We start from the raw sequence: 19565 nt of genomic DNA, 5'->3' as shown, positions 1-19565 counted from the left end.
ATTCATAGATAACATGTCAATCAGTACCGTGTCCAGAGAAATAGACCCACTCATAACTGGACAGCTGCTGGAAAGGATTCATAGCCACCAGCTCTTGAAATGAAGAGCCTTTGATCCCAGTGCAGATAATTGCTCACCCACAGGTCAAAACAGATATGGCTATGGCTATATTTTTACAATAATGGTTAATATTTGCAAAGATCTAAAACTTCATTGCATCAATCATTTCTTGAGGTGTCATCAGTCAGTAGTCACTTATCCCCAGTGTCTGGGATTGCTGGTGCCATGCATCAGCTTCATCTCCTGAATGGGTTTCTCAAAATACACCTGCTGAAATTCCTTCGGAGGACATAGAATTGTGCGTTTGATGCAATATAAAATTAGGTATCATTCTCAGATCACATCCGAATGCCTCTTTTTGGGCAGGTAAGTACAAACAACATGCTGAAAACTAGCTCAATTTTCACTGTAGATCCTTGCATACTCAAGTGCCAAATGTAATGTCAGTGACAAATTAGAGAAATCTCTGGATTGCTTTCTAATGGCAAGTTTTGGAATTAGTTCCCATACCGATATAAGAACCACACTGCTTTTCTCATGAGGAAAAGATGATTCTTATATCCACTAGCCCTTTCTGTTCGAGTTAAGTTCCTCTTTCTACAATCTGTAGGAAATAGTTCTACCATGGTTTTGTTCGAAGCTTTTTGTGGTATAAATGGGCATTTCTAGAGCTCCAAAGTAAGATTCCAGGCAAATGGAGTACATACATTTGGTATATCTTCATTATTTTATCAACAATGCCAAGACCTTAAGCCCTCAAAGTTGTTGTAGGCAAGAAATGAAAATCCTGCACTAATTGGCATGATAGTAATATCTGGGAAACTGCAATGGCATACTTTGTTAGGAAGATGTTACTGGATGGTAGGTTCCCTGTTACTGTTTATTTTATAAAGCTCTTGCTTTATGTGGGGGAACTTCCATTCCTGCCTATGTTTCTACTATAATAAACTCTGGTCATCCCTCGCTCTCCCACACATGCTCGATTCACTGCTCATTCCTATTAGTACTGAATGAGAAGAGAAGCTGTGCAACAGAATGAGAAACTTCTTACCTGATAATGTGCTTTCCGTTAGCAGTTTCTCAGAATTCAACGCAACCTGGTAGTCTGTTAAATGACCAGAATATAAATTGAATTTTTTCTCTAAAGGGAGACTGAGACATATTGTCTTAGGTTAATTTAATACATCACATCAAGTACTCTTAATGCGTAATAATTTGTTGTTGGAGTGTTTCTACAGCTGTGGAAGAACTCTTCTGATGGCCTGAGCTGGAGGACAGAGCTTAACCCTGTAGCCTCCAGCAACGTTGGACTACTTCCAAATTCCGTGGGTCAACTCTCTCACTTTAAAATGAAATCACCAAAAAGCTTGGTAGAAAGTTATAAATTAAGTTAGATAACTAAAGGAAACAGCTTCTATGCTTATAATAGAGATAATTGCAGTATAAGTATGCAATAGAAGTAACTCTAGGAGTGTGTTTTGTATGTTGCTACCTCTAAGACTTCTGTTGCCCTTCTGGAGGAGAGCAGAAAGGAGAAAAAGTCAGCTTTAAAACAGCCCTCTCCTCCTAGACTTTAAGGTTAGAAGGAACCATTATGATCTAGTCTGACCTCCCTCATTCCAGTTCCTTCTAAAAACCCATATTTTCTATTTCCTGGGAATGAGTTGATTTTACACAAGGACTGTTTTTTTTTGAAGAGTTTTCTTTAATGGAGTCATCAATAATGGGCACATCATAAACTGAATAACAGTGATCTTATTACTGGAACCTGTGTCCTTCCATGTTGCATTACATCTAAAATTAGATTTGTATCAGTTTAGGACCGGGATTATATACTTTGTCCTTTTTTAAAAATATCTAATACACTCTGTTACTTACACAAAGTAGCTGAGAATGAAGTGAGGAAGAGCCTACAGTGAGATGAGAAATATAAAACGTTACTTTTAAGTACTTACGTACATTAATATACCCACTAGAATAGTAACTCTAATGTTTGCAGCCAGAAATTGTATTGAAAAGCGAGAATTGTAAAATGTGGGTATTCTGACCTGGACAATGGAAAATGTGACACCTTCAGGAGCTAGTGTGTCATAAGATATTCTTCTTGCCTGTAACTTTAATTTGTGTATTATATCTGAGTTGAAACCTGCATATCAAATTAGAAGAAAAAGTGGTAAGCTGTAACTCTCATGCAGTATTGTCTATCTTAAGTACCTGTATGATCCCCCTCACTGTAGTATCTGAGTACCTCATAATCTTTAATGTATTTATTCTTGAAATTCTTGCTAAACCCCCATAGGGAGGCAAGTACTATTATCCCCATTTTACAGATGGGGAATAGAGGCATAGAGAAGCTGAATAATTTGCTCAAGTTCACAGGAAGTTTAGCACTGCTTATGAGCCACTAATTTCAAGTCAAGTCCCCAGCTAGGATTCAATACAATGGTGTAGAGGTTTTCCTTCAGAGGATAACTTTAACAGGAGTAAGACTATCCCTGATGAAAGTACGTGACATTCCCTCTGCACATAGCCTACAAAGAAGTGATTCCTAAATTGAGAAATTTAAAATATTTTAATCCTGATGACCTCAGACTCTCATCAGAAGAGAGGAGTAGAGGACCTCAAATACTGGAGGACTGAGAAATAAACCAGATTATTTGGTAAGGAACTGCCTGTTCAGAAACCTTAGAGGATGGACAGAAGTGTTTCCATGAGTTATAATGACTAGTTTTAAGTTTTCCTGTTTTATTTCTTTCTTGACGTTGTAACAAAGGTTCTCTCTGTAAGTGGATCTTCAGGGGACCGTAGCTCTGAAGAATGGGACTGACGTGGATAGGAGAACTTGTTATACCTGGTTTCAGTCACCATTAGCAGGTGGCGTAAGCCAGGTGACACTGTTTTCTATTTCTGAGTGCTCAGTGTTTTAGGAACTGAAGGAGAGTTTTGGAAGTGCTTGTATTTTTTATTTTTTTTTTTGGGTAACTGACTCTGAGCGTTGAAGATAATCTATTTAAAAAAGACTAATTATAGTCAATGCAATGAATTTGTGAGATCCGAGGTAAAGCAAATGCAAGTATTCTGTTGTACAGATAATGCAGCTGTGCCCCAGACTTCACATTCAAGCTGTTCAGACTTTGAGAATAGTGGAACAAGGAATTTTCAAAACACATGGTTTATAGAAAAAGAGCAGTGGAGGTTGCTGTGAATGTACTGAAAGTTTGACAAGATTGGTATTTACATTAATTCCTGTTCCCTGTATAACTTTTTGTATTAAATTCAGTTTCTTACCTCTCTACTGGCCCTGGAACTGATTTCAATGCTACTGAGGTTTAGTTTAATTTTATTTATTGTATAATTAATGATATTAGGATGCCTAGTGCCTTGAATAGGCATCGTTATTATTTTAAATGTAAATAAATAAAATATTTTAGTCATTTATATATATACCTGTATTCCACAAAAATGTGGAGCTATCACTTCTAATATGTTAAAATATTTACATAAAAATATTAGATCCTTAAACTGAAATATTAAAAAAAAATAAAGTAATTTGATAGGGAAATTAATGCCACATTATTGAAAACTATCTAACTACACACTTTTAAATTTTCTTCCTCCTTTTGGAGTCATTACACATTGTGCCCCATCTTTGTGCTTCAGGAAGATGAAGGTTTGCTTAGCATACACTGAATGTCTGTGTTCTTTTAACCCCCTGTGCATATGTTTTCTCTGCCCGGTGATTTAATTGAGTTTAGACATTGGCTAGTGTTGACAGCTTGATTTTTCTGTTCATATTGAAATATAGATTTAATAGTAAGGTCACAGTTCCAATTCAGTCTAAGTGTAAAACATTGCAAACGGCATTATAGAGCCATTTTATTCATTACACCCTGGCACGTATTTTACTTTTAATCCATAAAGTATACCAAATCAGAAAGTAATGGGTACCTAAACAGTACTAAAAATAAAAGCGCATATCTTTGTGATTCTAGATGAAATACTCAGCTCACAGATTACTAAAAAGTATTACAATTATTTGCAATTTTAAAATGTCTTCAGCAATCCAAGAAATTTGGTATAGTAATTTTTAAAGTTTAAAATAATGTAGTACTTTTAATATAAACTGAAGAAATTTGTGACGTTTTTCCCAAGGGTCTCCTGACAGCCGGAGTAGAATTTGAATCTCTCCCTGCAACTCTTTCTCTACCTGCTGAATCTGGCCTCTACCCAGTGACCCTTGTTGGTGTTCCTCAGACTACTGGGCAGATCACTATCAATGGTAAGGATTATATCTTTTACTGTTTTCATCAGGAAAATAGGCACAAGTATCTTAAGGCATTGTGGATTTTTTTGATGTAGTAGTTAAATTAATATCTATTTTATATTTCCACAAAGTCAGTATTTAAGAAGAACTTACAAAATAATCATTCATCAAGAAGGTAGTTCTACATAGAATGAGAAAATAACCCATGCTTTTCAGAAATACATTCCTTTTGTTTAGATGTGTGTGCACATTGCTGTTGCTATATTAAAATGCTAAATCTGACGGGAAGGGAGAAAGCTACATAACTGAATAGTCTAATGTATTAGCAAGCTAAGTCAAGTTGCTATTGAAAAAAATACTTTTAAAATGCTTCATGAGTATGCACAACAAGTCTTGCAGTTAACATTATTAATGAACAAGACAAGTTGGGTGAGGTAACTGTTTTTATTGGACCACCTTCTGTTGATGAGAGAGACAAGCTTTTGAGCCACACAGAACTCCTCTTCTGGTCTGGGAAAGGTACTCCAAGACCACAGGAAGAGCTCTGTGTGGCTCGGAAAGCTTGTCTTTCTCATCAACAGAAAATGGTCCAATAAAAAGTGTTACCTCACCCACCTTGTCTCTAATATTCTTGAACTGACATAGCTACAACTGCACTGCATATTGTTAATGAAACACATTCATGTAAAATAACAAAGATTTTGCAAGTTGCTTATACATGAAAGATTTAGGTAGTAATGTACACAGTCTATTGTAATGCAGAGTTCATTCAATTAATTAACCCTACTAGGGCTGTGTTAATAGTGATAAATGGGAATCAAATAAAAAAATAAATGTCTCTAAGTTAAGTGGGGTAAAAACTGACGTTCCAGTGCTGAGTTCTAGAAAAAACATGCTTCTTGCAAAGTGAAGAGATTTGACAAGAATAAACCAATACCGATACAGATTGTTCAGGACATTTAGAAATTCCTAGACAGAAATCTTTAGATTTTATACTGTCATGGAAGAAGAACCATACTAGTAAATAAAAGAATTAAAGAAAAAGTACTTACTCCGAAGAGGCTTTCTTTTCACTTTGATTTCCTTTTCAATATCCAGTATAATTTCAGTTATCCAGATTAACTTTATCTGAAAAATCCTGGTTATCTGAATCCACAGGATGACCCTCATTAGCCTTGTTAGTTAATAGCACTTCCATTTTTCCGAATGTTGAATTATCCGAAACTTTTGGATGTCTCCCAGACCACTGGGCTGTACTTTTTCTCTTTTTATTTTCTTTATTATTTTCTTGTCCTCATAATTCTTTCTTTGCAAGATACTTCATTTTTAAACAGGTGGAATGGGTACACTAGGAATAATCCTAGCATGCAGTAGTTCTTCGAGTGCTTGCTCATATCGATTCCAATTAGGTGTGCGTGCACCGTGTGCACGTTCGTCGGAAGATCTTTACCCTAGAGTGGCAACGCCATGGCGCCGGATATATACCCCTGCTGACCCAACGGCCCTTCAGTTCCTTCTTACCGCCTGTGTCGGTCGTTGGAACAGTGAAGCGCAGCTTAGCTGATCTCCACTTCCCTAGCTACTCGTAGTTCTCTCATTATTCTTGTGTATATAGTTGAAATTACTATAGTTGCAGTTAATTCTTCTTGGTTTTTATAACATTGTTAATGTATATAGTTAAGAGGGGTTCGGCGATTAGCCCCTTCCCTGCACCCGGTGCCGGGGCCCATGCCCGGTTCACTGGGTTTCAAACAGTGCTCGGCCTGTCACAAGCCGATGCCAACAGGAGATCCCCACGACTCCTTCCTTAAGTGCCTCAGGGAATCCCACCTCGCCGATAAGTGCCAGATGTGCAAGGCCTTCAAGCCGAGGACAAAAAAGGAGCGGGACTTCCGTTTCAAACAGCTCCTGATGGAGGCAGCTGTTACTCCTCCGTTCTCGGCACTGAGCACTGGACAATCCACTGGCAGAAGTGCTTCTTCGGCACCGGATCGCACCGGTACTGCTAAGGCCTCTCTTCACCGACCATTGCAGGCACTGGCGTTTGCTTGGCACCGTTCTCTCTCCCTGTGGGTGAAGAGACATAAGACTCCCGCTGCTTCCGTGCTACCTGCACCGCAGCCAGAGCACCCGGCTAGATCGGACCGCCCGGCACCTACACCTGCCACGGCACCGACAACGTTGGCACTGTCGATTCTGGTCCCACAAGGGCTGTCAAGTCCGGTACCTGAAAGCTCCCTGGCGAGAGCTGTGGTTGAGCTCACTATTCCCTCCACCCCAGAGACATTTTCCACGGTGAGGGAGCTGATCGTGATGACAGTCTGCCTTGCCTCAACTCCCGGCACCGCCGATGAGGGTCATATAATCGGTAGGCAAGCCGGCCTTGATGAGACCACCCTCTGTTGGCGCCACAGAGCGGCACCGCTCACAATCGCGATTCCGTCGGCGTTCTCGGTCCCGTTGCTGGTCCCGGTCCCAATGCCGATCGCAGTCCCGGCACCGATCCCCTTCTCAGTACCGGTCACACTGACGGCTCTGATCAGCATCACATTCGCTGGCCCAGTACTCTCGGCACCGATCCAGCTCCCGGCACTGCTCCAGGCACCATGACTCTCGTAGCCACTCCAGACTCCGAGCTTCGAGATCCTGGTCGACCTCCCGGCACTGCTCCTGTCGTAGGTCCCGATCTCGTTCCCGGTACCACTATGGCGTCCGGTACCGATCCCTGGTGCTGCACAGAGCAAGATCAATCATAGAGGGAGACTCCTCCCAAGGGTTTTCAGCCCCTCCTTGGCGATCCCGACACGCATTGGTGTCCTCTCAAGCGGACAGTTCCTATGCACAGGACAGTGACTCCGATGTGCCCGCCAGAACCTTCCAGGAGACCGAGGCCCAAGATCAAGGCCCCCATCCGTGGTCATTCTGGACACCTTGGGCATACCACCAGGCCCAAGGTGTACCTCTGGTCCCATCTCGCTCTGCTCCATCGGAGCATCGGGTGGCAGAGGTGACTATCAGCCACCCCCCTTCTACTGGTACGCAGGAAGCACCTGTTCAGCCACCAGACTCCCAGATTCCACTGGAGCCGGAGGTCATCCCAGAGCAAGAGTCCACACAGGACCCGCATGTCCCTGGCCTCTCCTCTTCCTCCTCTCCTGACGAGGCGGTGGTGGGGACATCCCGCACGGGCCCTCCTCCAGTTGACCTGAGGGCCCGTTAGGACCTCCTGAGATGTGTGGCACTCAGTATATCTCCGGTGGCACCATCACCACCTGGAGATTCAGAGGACCCGGTGGTGGATATTCTGTCAACTGATACCCCCATAAGAGTGGCCTTACCATTCATCCGAATGATCCAGGCCAATGCTGATACCATCTGGCAGTCTCCAGCCTCTATTCCACCCGCTGCCAGGGGAGTTGAGCGCAAGTACATGGTGCCCTCTAAGGGATACGAGTAGCTGTATGTCTATCCTCCTCCCTGCTCCCTTGTTGTACAGTCCCTCAATGAGAGGGACCGCCATGGCCAGCAAGCTCAAGCTCCAAAATAGGAGGAGGTTAGGCGCATGGACTTACTGGGCCATAAGGTATACTCTGCAGAGGCCCTCCAACTCCGGATGGCAAATCAGCAAGCCCTGCTTAGCCGCTACAACTACAACACCTGGGCAGTGGTGGGCAAGTTCACGGAGTTAGTCCCTCAAGACTTCCATCAAGAATTTGCTGCCCTCTCGGAGGAGGGAAAGAAAGTGCTGAGGACTTCCCTCCAGGCCTCGCTGGATGCAGCAAACTCCGCAGCCAGGACTCTGGCCTTGGGAGTTGCCATGAGACACATTTCATGGCTTCAAGTGTCAGGCCTCCCACCAGAACTACAGAATACCATACAGGACTTGCCCTTTGATGGTTGAGGCCTCTTTTCTGAAAAGACTGACCCTAGGCTGCAAAACCTGAAGGACAGCAGGGTCATTATGCGCTCTCTCAGCATGCACACGCCGGTGACTCAATGCCAGCCTTTCTGTCCTCAGCCTCGCCGCCCTTACCCTCCACCTAGACAGAGGCAGGACTTTAGAAGAAGATGTGGTCGAGCCGGTTGTAGATGGCAGTCAGGACCCCAAGGGGGCCAAAATCAGGGTCCCTCCAAGTCACCTACAGGGCCAAAGCCAAACTTTTGAAGGTGCGCCCGAGGACGGCGTACCAGTTACTTTCCAGGATCCTTTCCCTCCCTTTTACAACCACCTCTCCTTTTTCCTCCTTGTGTGGTCCCAGCTAACTTCAGATCGTTGGGTCCTACGCACAGTGGAACTTGGGTACTACCTCCATTTATTTCGCCCCCCCCCCTTTCCACCCACCATCCTCGTCCCTCTTCAGGGACCCCTCTCACGAGCAGCTCCTCTTACAAGACGTGCAGACGCTCCTTGCCATGGGAGCCATAGAGAAGGTACCAAAGGACGAAAGGGGCAAGGGGTTTACTCCTGCTGTTTCCTAATCCCCAAGGTGAAGGGAAGTCTCAGACCTATCCTAGACCTGCGAGAACTCAACAAGTTCATGATAAAGTTGAAGTTCTGCATGATATCTCTGGTGACCGTCATCCCATCCTCGGATCCCGGAGACTGGTATGCCGCCTTCGATATGAAGGACGCGTATTTTCACATCGCCATCTATCCTCCACACAGATGGTACCTCCGGTTTGTAGCCAACCATCAACATTTCCAGTTTACAATCCTTCCATTTGGCCTCTCTGCAGCCCCGAGAATATTCACAAAGTGTATAGCTGTAGTCTCTGCTTCCCTCCGCCACCGTCGGATACACATTTTTCCATATCTCGACAATTGGCTCATTCGAGAGACCTCCGAGGCACAAGTCACCCATTATGTGGACATCGTCAAGGACCTATTCATGAGTCTAGGCCTGATGATCAATACAGAGAATTCCACCCTGGTTCCCACACAGAGGATAGACTTCATTGGGGCCATCCTGGACTCCAATCTCACCAGAGCCTGCTTACCACAGCCTCGTTTTCAGGCGATGGTAACAATTATCTGAGGCCTACAGAACTTCCCGACAACTTCAGCTCGCACTTGTCTCAGTCTCCTGGGTCACATGACTGCCTGCACGTTCGTGACCAAACTCGCCAGGCTATGCCTCCGTCCCCTCCAATCTTGGCTCACCTCGGTATACCACATGGGCAGACACCATAGACATGATAGTCACGATTCCCCCAAGCATCCTAGGCTCCCTCGACGGGTGGTTGATGCTCTCCCTGGTATATGCAGGGATGCTGTTCCATCCACCTCAGCCTTCTATGTCCTTGACAACGGACATGTCATCTCTCGGCTGGGGTGCTCACCTCGGCCATCTTTGTACTCAAGGCCTTTGGTCGTCTCAGGAGCTGGCTTTGCACATCAATATCCGAGAAGTGAGAGCAGTCTGCTTTGCGTGCCAGGCATTTCAACAGCATTTGCAAGGCCGTTGTGTCTGTGTTCACAGACAACACAACGGCCATGTATTACATAAACAAGCAGGGAGGGACACGGTCCTCCCCCCTTTGTCAGGAAGCCATCCAGCTATCGGACTTCTGTATAGCTCACTCGATAGACCTAGTAGCGTCTTTTCTCCCTGAGGTTCGGAACACTCTGGCGGATCGACTCAGCAGATCCTTCCTGTCTCACAAGTGGTCAATTCTTCCGGACGTTATTCATTCTGTTTTCCGGAAGTGGGGCTTTCCCCGTATAGACCTCTTCGCTTCCCATGAGAAGAAGAAATGCCAGATGTTCTGCTCCTTCTAAGGCCTCTCCCCGGGCTCGATCTCGGATGCTTTACTGATGCCGTGGACGAGCCAACTGCTTTACACCTTGCCACCGTTCCCGCTCGTTCACAGGGTCCTGATAAAGCTCTGCAGGGAGAGAGCTCGCTTGATCATGATCGCTCCAGCGTGGCCCAGGCAGCACTGGTACACCATGCTGCTCGACCTGTCGATAGCCAACCCAATTACCCTGCCTCTTAGTCTAGACCTCATAACTCAGGACCACGGCAGACTTCACCACCTCGACTTGCAGTCCCTTCCCCTCATGGCATGACTGCTGCGTGGTTAAGCCAATCTGAGTTACGTTGCTCCGCCTCAGTACAACAAGTACTCCTGGGTGGCAGGAAACCTTCTACTCGGTCAACGTATCTGGCCAAGTGGAAGCGTTTCTCCAGCGTGTGCAAAATGCATAACGTTACTCCCACTGAGGTCTCGATCCCCACCATCTTGGACTACCTCTGGTCTCTCAAACAACAGGGCCTAGTGGTGTCTTCATTGAGGGTGCACTTGGTGGCCATCTCTACCTTCCATCTAGGGCAAAGTGACTGCTCCGTTATTCTCACGCTCTATGGTTTCTAGGTTCCTCAAGGGCTTGGACCGCCTATACCCCCAAGTACACCGTCCCGCCCCAACTTGGGACCTCAGCCTGGTTCTAACCAGACTTTTATGTCTGCCCCTTTCGAGCCGTTAGCAACCTGCTCGCTACTCTACGTGTCCTGGGAGACAGCTTTCCTCGTAGCCATTACTTCAGCCAGATGAATCTCCGAGCTTAGGGCTCTTACGGTGGACCCACCATATACTGTGTTTCACAAGGGCAAGGTGCAGTTGTGACCACACCTGGCTTTCCTCCCTAAAGTAGTATTGGCCTTTCGTATCAGCCAGGATATCTTCCTTCCTGTCTGCTTCCCGAAGCCACACTTGTCACGACGGGAACAACAAATGCACTCCCTAGATGTCTGTAGAGCGCTCGCATTTTATATCGAGCGGACAAAACCCTTTCGTAAAGCGTCCCAACTCTTCATCGCGGTGGCAGACCAAATGAAGGGCCTACCTGTCTCCTCTCAAAGGATCTCATCTTGGGTGACGGCGTGCATCCGTACTTGTTATGACTTGGCTCATGTTCCCTTGAGCCACTCACCGCACATTCTACCAGGGCTCAGGCTTCATCTACTGCCTTTCTGGTTCATGTCCCTGTCCCGGAGATACGTCGCGCAGCTACCTGGTCCTTGGTCCACATCTTTTCCTCACATTATGCTCTGGTTCAACAGTCCAGAGATGGCATGGCCTTTGGCTCAGCAGTTCTGCATTCTGCGACATCTCACTCCGACCCCACTGCCTATGTGAGGCTTGGGAATCACCTAATTGGAATCGATATGAGCAAGCTCTTGAAGAAGAAAAGACGGTTCCTCAGCTTTGTAACTGTTCGAGATGTGTTGCTCATATTCATTCCAAACCTGCCCTCCTTCCTCTCTGTCGGAGTAGCTGACAAGAAGGAACTGAAGGGCTGTTGGGTTGGCAGGGGTATATATCCGGTGCCATGGCAGCGCCACTCTAGGGGGCGACCCAGCTGACCCACCGAGTGTTGCTAGGGTAAAAATCTTCCAACAAACATGCACGAGGCGCACACACACATAATTGGAATGGATATGAGCAACACATCTCAAGGAACAACAGTTACAAAGGTAACAGTCTTTTTCAGCCCAGACGGAACTAGGCAGAGATCTGCTGCCCAGCCCCCACTGGCCCCAGGGGCAAGAAATATCAAGCGCTTTAAGTATCAAAAGCCCTTGCATGTATCTCTCAAACAGTGTCTCCCCGTACTGAGGAAATGTTCCCCTTGCACCAATTCCCAGGCATTGGTGCTTTGGGTCAGGAGACTTTGGTGTCTGTGCATGGACCTTGGTCTCCCACGGAACTGTATAATTTAATTAAAATTTTTCCAAAAATAAAAGACCCTGTTAAATTTCAAGAAGTTCTGGTCTCCCATGTTTAAGAAAGATGAATTCAAACTGGAACAGGTTCAGAGACGGGCTACTAGGATGATCCGAGGAATGGAAAACCTGTCTTATGAAAGGAGACTCAGAGCTTGACTTGTTTAGCCTAACCAAAAGAAGGTTGAGGAGGGATATGATTGTTCTTTATAAATATATCAGAGGGATTAATATCAGGGAGAGAGAGGAAGTATTTAAGCTTAGTACCAATGTGGACAGAAGAATAAATGGACATAAACTGGACACTAGAAAGTTTAAACTTGAAGTTAGATGAAGGTTTCTAACCATTGGAGGAGTGATGTTCTGGAACAGCCTTCCAAGGGGAGTAGTAGGGGAAAAGACATATTTAGCTTTAAGACTAAGCTTGATAAGTTTATGGAGGGGATGATATGATGGGATAACCTAATTTTGGCCATTAATTTAGCAACTGATCTTTGATTATCAGCATATAAGTATGCCTAGTGGTCTGTGATGGGATGTTAGATGGGCTGGGATCTGAGTTACTATAGAGAATTCTTTCCTGGGTGCTGGCTGGTGAGTCTTGCCCACATACTCAGGGTTTAACTGATTGGCTTATTTGGGGTCGGGAAGGAATTTTCCTCCAGGGCAGATTGGCAGAGGTCCTGGAGGTTTTTCACCTTCCTCTGCAGCATAGGGCACGAGTCACTTGCTGGAGGATTCTCTGCAGCTTGAGGTCTTCAAACCACGATTTGAGAACTTCAGTAACTCAGACATAGGTTAGGGGTTTGTTACAGAAGTGGATGGGTGAGATTCTGTGGCCTGCATTGTGCAGGAAGTCAGACTAGATGATCATAATGGTCCCTTCTGACCTTAAAGTCTGAGTCTATGAGAAAACTGAACAGTTCAAAAGTGTTTCTGCCAAACTGTGGGATAAACCACTTGGTTATTTTATTACCAGAATATAGAAAATTAATTGCCATTATGTGACCTATAGCTGTTCTTGGTCCTCTTTTATATACAGTATTCACATCAGAATATTTAATGAGGTAGTGGTAATCTCATGTGGCTAAGATAAATTAACATAGTTTTTGTCGACTTTTGTTTATTTTTAGGGAACATTGCCAAACCTATTCTGCAAAACTTCTTGTAGTTTTGTTTTCTTATCCTGCAACTGTCTTCACAAAAATTACTTTCCAGTAAAGGAAAACAGTAGTGAATTGTCCTTACGTTCTCATTTATCATTCATACCTTTTTTCGACACTTTTTTTTGTTTAACAGTAGAGTTTTCTTGCAAGTTTAGGTTGTATAGATTGATTCCTCGCCAAATAGTATTGAGGTAACTTCTGATAAAATTGAAATGAAACTTATTTCCTTAGTAACTGCAGATCTTCAATAAAGCATAATTAAATATCAGTTAAGGTCATGAACATGAGGGGTTATCTTTTTTCACTTTTTTCATTGGGTGGGCTAAAGGATTTTTTTCTTTTACTGTTGGATACTATTGAGAACTGATCCTGCATTTCTTCTTCGAGTGCTTGCTCATATCCGTTCCAAGTAGGTAGGTGTGTGCGTGCCGCGTGCACGTTCGTCAGAAGAATTTTCCCCTAGCAACGCCCGCCGGGTCGGCAGGCGCTCCCTGGCGTGGCGCTGCTGCGGCACCGGATATATACCCTGCCGACCCGCCGCCGCTCAGTTCCTTCGTACCGCCCGTGTCTGTCGTTGGACAGTGGAGGCGGCTAGCTGACTTCCACTTCCCTAGCTCTTGACGCGTGCTTTTGACTTTCTGCTATATAGTAGTAGTTTTAGTGTTTAGTTGTTAGTAGTTATTAATAGTCGTAGTATAGTTATTGTATATAGTTAGAGGGCTGAGGTTTAATCCTCCTCACCCCTCCCGGGCCCGGGCTCATGCCTGGCTCTCCTGTTTCAAACAGTGCTCGCCTGCCGCCAGCCGATGCCAGCGGGAGACCCCATGATCGCTGCCTGAAGTGCCTGGGGGAATCCCATCTCATGGACAAGTGCCGTATTTGTAAGTCCTTCAAACCAAGGACTAAAAAGGAGCGGGACTCTCGCTTGAAGCAGCTCCTGATGGAAGCGGCCCTCACCCCTGCAGCTCAGGCACCGAGTGCCGCGCAGTCCGCGCCGGGCAAAAGTACTCCATCGGCACCGAGACCACCGGCGCCGTCGGAACACCCTGGCACCAACTGTCTCTGGCGCAGAAGCCAGCCGGCACCGCTCCCTTTCTCCAAAGGCAAGAAGCCCAAAGCTCCTGCGGTTCCAACCTCGGCACCGCAGTCTGAGCATGGAAGACGGAGCCGTCTGGCACCGTCAATCTGCCGTGGCACGGTGATTCCCGGCCGTCGATTCGGGCCAGGCAAGAGCCGTCGAGTCCGGTGCAAGACAGCTCCCCGGCACATGCCCCGGTTGAGCTCGTCGTTCCCACCACCGCCGGAGACTTTTGCAACGGCGAGGGAAACTGATTGTTTCTTACAGAGCCCACTCTGCCTAACCCTGGCACCGCCATGACGTCCGTACCCACGTCACGGACTATCGGCTCGCCCTGGCCGTGAGACACCCGTCGGGTTCGTCCGAGCAGACAGCACTCTTATGGTGATTTGGATCCCTACGCCTGTGCCCTCCCCGGAATCCCAAGGACTGGAGGCAACCGGCGCAGTGGTCCTTCTGGAGGCCTTGGCCTAACCACCAACCCAAGGTGATCCCACGACAAATGTCGCGGTCCGCGACTTCGGTCCGTCGGCACCAAGAGGCCACCATCAGTCGTCGTCCTCCAGCCGATGCGGGTGTTTCAGCCCGGACCCAGGACCTGAGGCGCAGCAGAAACCGACCCCCTCTGGACCAGGAGCCAAACATGAGCCCCTTGGTCCCAGGTCCTCTCGTCGTCCTCTCTCGCCGATTTGAGGGCGGTGGCGGGTACATCAACCTCCGGCCCCCCACCATCGATCTTCGAGCCCACCAGGACCTTTCCAGCCGCGTTCGTTGAGCAATCACGCCATCCAGGTGGAGAATCCCCGATGGGAGGACCTGGTGTCATAAGCTAGATTAGGTAAGGTAAGGGTTACATTTTCTTTTTCCTGTAAAGGGGGAACAAAGAGAACAAACACCTGACCAGAGATCCATGCAGAGAACTGGATGTTTAAAGTCAGGGGCGGGAATTGTTACTCGGGGTCTTTTGTTGTTTCCTCCGCTATGGTAAACAAGTTTCTTCTAAACTCCATCTTATCTCAAAAGTTCCTCCTAAACATCTGTGAGTACAAAGGAAAGCAAAGTAAATTGCGCTATGATGAGCTTTGTGCTGTATTTACCATGTATGTTGATTGCTGACTGGTTTAATCGGGCTATCTTATTATCAGAACTGTTTTTTCTTATTTTCTTATAAAGCAAAGCCTGTAATTGAGTTTTATGCAAGATTATTGTTTTATATTTTCTCTTTTTATATAAAGTTCTTTTGAAAACTGGAGGGAGTTCTTTTTCCATGAGGCCAAGGGAAGGGAAAAGCCAGGCTGTGGGCCTATTTTCCTAATTGTTTCCAGGGAAAGAGCAGGCTACGGCAAGAGAAAAGAATCATCTCTGTTCTCTTGTGTTTGAAGTTTTTCTCTAGTTACTGCTACGAGACCAAGGGAGGGGGAATCTCCTTGTGTGCTAGCTGTGATTAGCTGTGAATGCATAGCCTTCGGACGCTAGAGATGCCTCTCGGTTGTATTCAAGAGTGAAGTCTAGTCTCGCACGCGGCTAACCCAGGGAAGGGGGGAAGCTGGAGAGAAGAGAGGGAGACCCAGGGCTTGGGTTCTTGAGGGTCCCCAGGGGAAGGTTGGGGTGACTCGGGGGGGGTACTAGGAACCCAAATAGTCCTAGTTGGTGGCAGAAGAGAAAATTCCCAAGGCAGGTAGTGAGCTTTGGAGGAGTTTCAAGGTAAGCCACCAGATTTTGGACGCTAAGTCCAGATCTGGACAAGAGGCTACACACCCGGTCCGTGGACATTCTCTCTCAGATGCCCCGACTCGTTGAGCCCTACCATTTATTCCGCCCATCCAGGCTAAAGCGGACTCAATCTGGGCAATCTCCCGGCATCCATCCCTCCTACTCGGCAGAGGCGTGGAGAGGAGTATATGGTACATCTAGGGGTACGAATACCTTTAATACGCATCTCCTCCATGCTCTTGGTCGTGCAATCTTAAACAAGAGAGGGAGCGCGCATTGGCCAGCAAAGCCCCTCCCCAAAATCGCGGAGGCTAAACGCATGGATCAACTGGGAGCAAGGTAACTTGCAGGGGGCCTACAGTTGCGTGTAGCAACCAAAGGTGCTCTCAGTAAGATATAACTTTAACACCTGGCAATCCATGGGCAAATTCACAGAACTGGTCCGCCTGGAACTTCTGCCCAGAGTTCCAGAGCCTCTCGAGGAGGGAAAAAGATCTCCCGGACTCCCTGCAGGCCTCCCTCTGATGCTGCGGATTCGGCGCTGGACCGTAGCATCGGGAGTCACAATGCGGAGAATATCTTGGTTGCAGGTCCAGCCCTATCCCCGAACTGCAACACACATCCAGGACCTCCCATTTGAAGCCAGGGCCTTTTCTCTGAGAAAACGGACCCTAGGCTCCAAAGCCTCAAGGACAACCGTATTATAATGCGTTCCCTCGGGAATGCACACTCCCGCAGACCCAACGGAGGTTCTTCCAGGCCCAACCTCAACGCCCTACCCCCACCATGGCCTCGACAGGACTTTAATAGAAGGCGTGGCCGTGTAAACCGTAGACGTCAGCCTGGTTCTCAGGGGGCCAGAATAATGGTTCCGCCAAACCACCGCCGGGACCAAAGCAAAACTTTTGAAGGTGCGACCGAGAGCAAAGAGCACCAGTCCCCCCCCGGACTCCTATCCAGTTTATCCATCCATCTTTTCTTCTCCCCGGCGTGGACCCCGACAACTTCAGATTGTTGGGTCCTATGCACGGTGGAGTTTGGTTACCATCTCCAGTTTATTCGCCCCCCCCCACTCACCGTCCCCGTCCCTCTTCAGGGACCCCTCTCACGAGCATCTCCTCTTGCAGGAGATCCCACACGGTTATCGAAATCGAGCCATAGGGACGTACCTCAAGATCTCAGTGGCAGAGGGTTTTATTCCCGTTATTCTTAATCCCCAAGTCGAAAGGAGGCCTTCGACCCATCCTAGACCTCCGTGGGCTCAACGCCTTCTTAAAGAAGTTGAAGTTCCGCATGGTTTCCTTGGGGACTATTATCCCGTCCCTGAATCCGGGAGACCGGTTCGCTGCTCTCGACATGAAGGACGCGTACTTTCATGTCTCCATTTACCCCCCCGCACAGACGCTACCTATGCTTTATGGTGCGAGATCGTCACTTCCAATTCACGGTCCTTCCCTTCGGCCTTTCCACGGCCCCACGTGTCTTCACAAAACGTATGGCAGTGGTGGCCACCTTCCTCAGTTGTCAGCGCATATGCGTCTTCCCTCACCTGGACGACTGGCTTGTTCGCGGGATCTCCAAGACCTAGGTCACCGCCCACGTAGCCGTCATCATGGAGCTGTTCGAATGTTTGGGCCTCATGGTCAATTTGGGCAAGTCCACTCATTGGGCTGTCCTGGACTCCACGCTTGCAACAGCCTCGCTCCCGCTGAGCCGGTTCCAGGCAATAGTCACCGCCATAGAGAGCCTACAAGCCTTCCCGACGACCTCGGCCCAGGTCTGTCTCAGCCTCGGTCACATGGTGGCCTGCACCTTCGTCACCAAACACGCCAAGCTCCGTCTTCGCCCCCTCCCAATCTGGCTAGCCTCCGTTTACTGCCCACGCAGGGACAGCATGGACATTGTCGTCACAGTCCCTCAGAGCGTCTTACATTCCCTCCGCTGGTGGCAAAACCCCTCCCTGGTGTGTGCAGGCATGCCGTTCCATCCCAGACAACCGTCCACGTCTGTAACGACGGACGCATCATCTCTGGGCTGTGGGGCTCACATGGGGGGTTGTTGCACGCAAGGCCTCTGGTCTGCCCAGGAGCTGTCATTACATATAAACATCCAGGAGTTACGGGCAGTCCGCCTCGCCTGTCAGGCCTTTCTTCACCACCTGCGGGACCGTTGTGTTTTAGTGCTAACGGACAACACCACCGCGATGCACTACATAAACAAGCAGGGAGGGACCCGCTCTCTCCCTCTTCGTCAGGAGGCGATCAGATTGTGGGAATTCTGTATAGTCCACTCCATGGACCTGGTGGTATCCTTCCTCCCAGGGATCCAGAACACGTTAGCGGACCACCTCAGCAGGTCATTTCTAGCCCACGAGTGGTCACTTCTACCGGACGTAGCTCATTCTCTCTTCCAGAAGTGGGGCTTTCCCCACATAGACCTCTTCGCCTCCCGCAGCAACAGGAAGTGTCCCAGGCTCTGCTCCTTTCACGGTCTCGCCCTGGGCTCGATATCAGACGCCTTCCTTATGTCTTGGTCGACCCACCTGCTGTACGCCTTCCCACCCTTTCCGTTGGTGCACAAGGTCCTTGTAAAGCTCCGCAGGGACAGGGCTTGGGTGATTTTGATCACCCCAGCGTGGCCTCGCCAGCATTGGTACACCACGTTGCTGGACCTCTCAGTAGCCAGCCCCGTTCCCCTGCCTCTCCATCAGGACCTGATATCCCAGGACCACGGCAGGCTTCTCCATCCCGACCTGCAATCCCTTCACCTGACGGCGTGGCTCCTGCGTGGTTGAGTCGCTCGGAGCTGCAGTGCTTCACCCCAGTGCAGCGAGTCCTCCTGGGTAGCAGGAAACCCTCCACTAGGGCTACGTACTTGGCCAAGTGGAAGCGGTTCTCTTGCTGGTGTCAGATGCACCACGCGACACCTGCGCAGGCTCCCATCCACGTAATATTGGAATACCTCTGGCACCTCAAGCAACAGGGTCTCGCACTCTCATCCTTGCGTGTACACCGGGCTGCCATTTCCACGTTCCATCCCGGAGAAGGAGTTTACTCCGTTTTCTCTCATCCGATGGTCTCGAGGTTCCTCAAAGGGCTAGAGTGCCTTTTTCCGCAGGTCCGCTGCCCCACCCCTTCCTGGGACCTCAATTTGGTTCTATCAAGACTAATGGCCCCTCCGTTCGAACCCTTGGCAACCTGCTCTCTCCTGTACTTATCGTGGAAAGGTGCATTCCTTGTAGCCATTACATCGGCTAGGAGAGTTTCGGAGCTTCGCGCTCTCATGGTGGACCCACCTTACACAATATTCCACAAGGACAAGGTGCAGCTGCGCCCACATCCAGCCTTCCTTCCAAGGTGGTTTCATCCTTTCACCTCAACCAAGACATATTCCTCCTGGTCTTTTTCCCAAACCTCAGCATCCCTAGAGAGCAGCAATGCACTCCTGGACGTATGTAGAGCACTCGCATTCTACATTGACCGCACCAGACCTTTCCATAAGACGCCCCAACTCTTTGTCGCCGTGGCGGACAGGATGAAAGGTCAACCACTCGTCCC

The 19565-nt window shown here is 47.9% G+C and overlaps 1 protein-coding gene across 2 annotated transcripts in view; it reads left to right on the top strand.

Annotated features, from left to right (window-relative positions):
• The window catches only part of TRAPPC9 (trafficking protein particle complex subunit 9), a 908789-nt gene that overhangs the window by 151173 nt on the left and 738051 nt on the right, over positions 1–19565 (top strand). For both annotated transcript variants that reach the window (XM_075063274.1, XM_075063275.1), the window contains exon 13: positions 4213–4339. In XM_075063274.1, coding sequence (XP_074919375.1) covers positions 4213–4339 — 127 coding nt within the window. The remainder of the gene's footprint in view (positions 1–4212; positions 4340–19565) is intronic.

The sequence above is a fragment of the Chelonoidis abingdonii genome, chromosome 2 (genome assembly GCF_003597395.2).
Source record: "Chelonoidis abingdonii isolate Lonesome George chromosome 2, CheloAbing_2.0, whole genome shotgun sequence".
NCBI classification, from domain to species: domain Eukaryota; kingdom Metazoa; phylum Chordata; order Testudines; family Testudinidae; genus Chelonoidis; species Chelonoidis abingdonii.
Note: the sequence above shows the minus strand (reverse complement) of the source record. Positions and strands in the feature narration are given on the sequence as shown.